Source organism: Nannospalax galili, unplaced genomic scaffold, assembly GCF_000622305.1.
Source record: "Nannospalax galili isolate Female #2095 unplaced genomic scaffold, S.galili_v1.0 scaffold363, whole genome shotgun sequence".
Taxonomy (NCBI): Eukaryota; Metazoa; Chordata; class Mammalia; order Rodentia; family Spalacidae; genus Nannospalax; species Nannospalax galili.
In genome coordinates, this window is record NW_008351176.1 from 2244736 (window position 1) to 2250190 (window position 5455).

A 5455-nucleotide genomic window follows, 5' to 3' on the forward strand; every position below is an offset into this window, starting at 1 on the left:
CTCTAAGTGTGTCACTAACCTCTGCTATTTCAGAACTCTTACTGAACTCTTACGACATGTTGATTTCACAGTCAAAACTTCAAGAACCCCTACAATATGCCTGCACTTTGTATTTCTAGCCCCAATACCAACTCTGCCTTCTCAGTGCAGCTGGCTGTAATTTCCCCTTCTGGTCCCGTGCCCTCCCGTCTCTCTTCCGCAGAGCTCAGAAGAGTGGCTGTGTATTTGCAGTCTACCATGCCCACCACCTTTTTTAAGCAGATGTGTTGGAAAGTCATCCTTCTGAAAAGCCCCAAGTAGATGTGGGATATAGATACTTAGTCTCCCCCTAGGTCTGGTATCACTGTGAAGATGTTACTCTGGGCTTGATAATTCATTACATGGGAAAATCCTGGTGTTGTAGAGAAAAATCTGTAGACTGTTGCAAGAGGTCATGAGAGAGAATTTGTTCACAGATGGGGGTGATGAGAAAAGAAATGTGCTTGAAGAAGCTAATAAGTGATGGGAGGGTTGGAGCAGCCTGGTGTGTCTTGCCACGTTCTCCCTGACTTTCAGGGGAGTCCAGTCCAGCCAACAAACATTCCTTCAAGGTGGCTGTATGTGTTGCTACCCACTGCTGGGTTCTCCCAGCGTAACGTGATCACATGCAAAATTAGAGTTTTTAAAATACATATGTATTTTTCTTTGGAAATATCGTGGCCATATTAATAACATTAAACACAACAGTAGAAAGCACACACTTGAGATGGAGGAACACTGGTTACCTAAGATTACAGACATTTATATAATGCTGATGACACTCAGATGGATCTCATAGTCCTGCCAGCAGGAGGAGGGAGAACAGTGGCACTTTGCCAGGAACTGAACTGCATTCATAGAGGAAAAAAATAAACAACACAAGCATTTAATAAATTCCATTCAGTTCATTTGGCCAAGAAATTAAAAACATCAATAACTTACATATAATTAAATATTATTTAAGCAATATTGTGCTTTAAATTATTTTCAGAAATTATGCTAAACCACGTTCGCACTGCCCCTGGCAAAAGTTGGAGGAGAATAAATAAGGTTTTCCTGGGCTCTGTCTTTCAGCCTAGGTGTAAGGTTCAAGGCTGCAGGGTTTGAGACTTCTGGTCCAAGTACTTCATGAAATCCATGACCCACTTCTCCCTGGGGTCAGCACAGATCTCCTTATTGACAATGGTCTTGAAGCTGTGGGGAGGAGGCACGGTTAGATGGAGTGCTCTGAGCAGTCTGCTGAGTGTGACCCATTGGTCCCCAGACCTCACCGGCTCTTGTTTCCTAGATGAGGAGGCTGCATGGCAGGGAGGAGGGTGGAGAAGGGTGGGAGGCAGAAGCCTCAGGAGAAGGTCCTGCTCTCACTGTTTGAGCTGAATCTCTCGGGGTTCCTGGCTAACTGAATTGGGGACACTCTCTTGACTCCTAGAAAATTATGGATTCTCTAAAGGGCTGTTTGTCTGACTCGTGTGGCCCTGAGCCTTGACCCTTCTTCCCAGCTCCTCAGATAGAATACTTCTATGGGGCTGTGGGCATGGTCATGGTTCACTTACATCACAGCTTCTTGGGGACACTGGGCGTTGGTGAGTCTCTTGTAACTCTTCAACCTCCGGATAGGGATCTTCTGACCAGACAAGTTATAGCAGCAGGTGATTGGGATGAACACCGAATCTGAAGGCAATTTTGCAAAGAATGAGGTGGTTACGAGACCCTGCAGTGCGCTCTCAGAAAGGAGGGGAAAGCTGGTGTGCATCTATCTCCAAGTCATAGCTCCCAAGTTCTGAGTCTAGATTCCAGTGACAAAATATGGCCTGGAGTCAGTGTCCTCCATTGTACAACAATCACTGTTGATTGCGGATGGAGAAATCTCATTGACTAATCCTAGACTTCTGATACCAGGAAATTAAGTTCTAAGACCTTTCTGCCCAGCTTCTTGTTCCCATGGGCTTAGAGACAACATACTCTTGGGCTGAGAAGCCTCTGGGTTATCCACATATGGCTGTTGTTCTAGAAGCTACTCTGGACCATGACACCAAATGGCCACTTCAAGCCATCATTCATCCACTCCTCTACCGCTTGAGATACGCTTCTCACCCACAGGACCACTCTGGGTCACTTCCACACACAGAGGGTGCAGTAGCTGTAGTGACTGCACACATCATCTCATCCCGAAGCTGGTGTCAGGGGAGAACTTGGAGGCTGGCCTCGGTGTGCTGAGTACTTGCTTCTGGCTCTCTGACTAGCTGCTGGTTCTTCCTAGTTTGTCTTGTAGTCTCACTCTCATCTTCACAGTGCAGACTATGCAGCAGCTCTAGGATACCTTGTGGTCAGAAGTTAGTGTGCATGACTGCTAAGCCACTAACCTTAGGAAAGGGAGGCCTTACCTGGTCCAGCCAGCTCCTGGGGGCTGATGGAGGCAGCTGTGAGCAGCAGGCACAGCAGTGCTGCGGAGATCTTCATGTTGATGGCAAGGACTTCAGAGTGAGAGCTGGAGGCTTCTGGGTTGGTCTCAGGCTCTCTGCTCCTCTGGTGGCTGTGCCTTCATTTATAGGGAGCAGGGAGCCTGTTGGGTCATGCCCAATGGAAGATGAAGTAAGATCCTCACTGTGCTGAGTAGGCATCAGACCCTGGGGTGACTTCCTGACAGGGAGAAGGAAGCTTACAGTTTCTATCTTTTGCCAGTTTAGACTGTGGAACTGAAGGAGAAAAGGTGTGCAGCTGGGCCCAGCAACGTGGAGGAAGTGATGTCACTGGGTGAAGAGCTCTGATTTTGTTGAAATGGAGAAATGTTCTATAGAGAAGATGGAATGGAAATTAAAGTCACAGTGGAATAAAGAGAGCCTGGGACCTGGACCTGGGAGGGTACCAGGTGGCTGGGCACATTGTCCAAGCCTTTGTCTCTGCCCTCTTTTTTTAGAATTTTTTACTTGAATTTTTGTGTATTTTGTATAGAACATCTTCATCAGTCTTAATCAGCTTCATACCCGTTTCTCCACTGACACCCTCCCATATCTCCCCCTCCACTAGGATTTATGAATTCTGTCATTTGTGTTAAAGCCTATTGTGTCATCAGTATCTCCAGACATCCCTCAGTGCAAAGTTCATCTGCTGGGGTCTAGGCAGCCTATCTAGAGTCCCACCATTTAAGAAGATCAGCTCTTCCTCACCCAGTAGTAATGAATTGCCAATAATTCTTTGACTAAGATTAGGGCCTGCTGTCCATTTCCACAGTTCTGTGCTGGGGTTTTGTCTGCTTGAGTTTGCATGGGTCTTGTGCATGCTGACACCATTGCTGTTGGTTCATATGAGTAAGTCCCAGGAGCCTGTAGAACTCTATCTCCATATGGTTGTGCACCTCCTCCCTTGGCTCTTACAATCTTTCTGCCCTCTCTTCCGCAATGGTACCTGAGCCCTGGCTGGGTGGAGTTTAATATGAGTCCTGTCCAAGGACCCACATTCTGTAGACTCTTACTCTCCATACTTTGGCCATTTGTGACCTTTTGTATTCCTGGCCCTTTGTTGCCTGAGGGAGCATCATTGAGAACTGATAGATACATTATTGTCCTCTTCATCCCTTGTTCTATGTTCCATGAGGCTTAGGTGTAGAGGTTGCATTGTAGATGTACCACTCAGGCTTGGGCAATTCACAGACAGCTAGTTCCACTAGTTGTGGAACTCTGTAATTGTCTCCTAATAGTCTGGTGCAAAAGAAGCTTCTTTGATGAGTGGTGACTGGCATACTTGTCTGTCAATATAAGGATCCATATTTTGCACATAGTAAGGAATTACATTTGTCTAGGGATGTGACAGCCTTGGGGTTCTCTCTAAGATCTATGACCTCTCCAGCCATGTGTATTTGACTGCTTACAGTACCACACATGAGTTTCTTCCCATTGAATGGGCTTTAAGTCCAATTAGGTAGCTGTTGATTATCCCCAAGATAAATGTGCCACACTGCACCCATGCCATTTGCTGTACTGGTCATTGAGACTCCCTTCTCAGGTGATTCTAGACTTTGTCAAGTTGACAGTTAAAACTAACCATCACAGCTACTATAGCTATTTGTATATAATCTTTTGTGTGGACCTAAGCTAATTCATTTAGGTAAATACTTAGGAGAATGATTGATAGATCATGTGGTATGAATGTTTAACTTTGTAAGACCCAACACACGGTATTCCTAAGTGGCTACACCACTTGTAGCTCCACAGCAGCAAATGGATGAGTGTCTATTGTTCTACAGCCTATCAATATTTGGTATCATCATGTTAAAAATATTTAAATTATTCCAATAGGTAAATATCTGCATCTTGCTTAGTTTGTTACTCCATATGTATACCGGTGAACACCCTTTTTATTCTTATTTCTTCTCTATATATCTTCTTTGGAAAAGTTTGTTTAGATTTAGTTCCTCTTATATTTTTCCATCCAAATCCTCTTTCAAGTATTTTATCCCAATCTATGGCTTCAAATTCTTTCAACAGCATCTTTTTACAAAATATTTTACTTATTATTTTTATTTTGTGTGTGTTGAGTATATTGCCTGCATGTATGTGAGTGCACCTGTGTTGTGCAATGCCACGGAGGTCAGAAGAGGGCTTCGGATTCCCCTGGAACTGGGGTTAAGGACTCTTCGTAGCCGCCATGTTGGTGCTGGGAATCGAACCCAGGTCCTCTGCAAGAGCAGCCAGTGCTCTTAACTGCTGAGCCCTCTCTCCAGCCCTGGATATTTTCATTTTAATAAGATCGAATTTATCGAGTGTTTTGATCATGGAGTGTGCTTTGGATGTTGCACATACAAGGTCAGCATCAAATTCAGTGTCACCTAGATTTTGCTTCATTTCGTCTTCCAGAAGTTGTATAATTTTGAATTTTAAGCTGTACATAGATTTATGTCTATGATTCATTTCACTCTAATTTTTGTGAAAAGTGTAAGTTCTGTATCTAGACTCATTTTCATTTTCGCTCTTGTGCCCGGTCATGATACCACCATTTGTTGAAGAGACTATCCTTTCTCCTTGGACTGCCTTTGTTGCTTTTCAATGGTGAGCTGTACGGCTCTGCTTCTGGGCAGGCTGTTCTGTCTCATTGATCTTTTTTCTATTATATGAGCAGTTCCACAGTCTCTTGAGTACTACAGCTATCTGGATACATCAGATAATGTGAATTCTCAGACTTTGTTTCTTCAGTGTTTTAACTAATCTGGATCTTTTGCCTCTCTGTATACATTTTACAGTTTGTCAATGTCCACCAAATAACTTGAGATTTTGGCTGAAATTTTGTTGAATGCAGAAGTCAGCTGGGGAAGAGCTGAGAGACTGATTGACTCTCCCACTGAGATTCCCTCCATTAACTTAGATCTTTCTCCTTTCACAGAGTTTCATTGCTTTTCATATTCTCTCTCTCTCTCTCTCTCTCTCTCTCTCTCTCTCTCTCT

The 5455-nt window shown here is 44.1% G+C and overlaps 1 protein-coding gene across 1 annotated transcript; it reads right to left on the bottom strand.

Moving 5' to 3' along the window:
• Positions 1-1106: 1106 nt before the first annotated feature.
• On the bottom strand, positions 1107-2478 carry LOC103746068 (C-C motif chemokine 8). Its single transcript, XM_008848158.1, has 3 exons — positions 2403-2478; positions 1572-1689; positions 1107-1212 (listed from the first exon to the last, which is right to left on the bottom strand). Exons 1-3 carry the CDS (start codon positions 2476-2478, stop codon positions 1107-1109), a joined length of 300 nt encoding a protein of 99 aa, XP_008846380.1.
• Positions 2479-5455: the final 2977 nt, after the last annotated feature.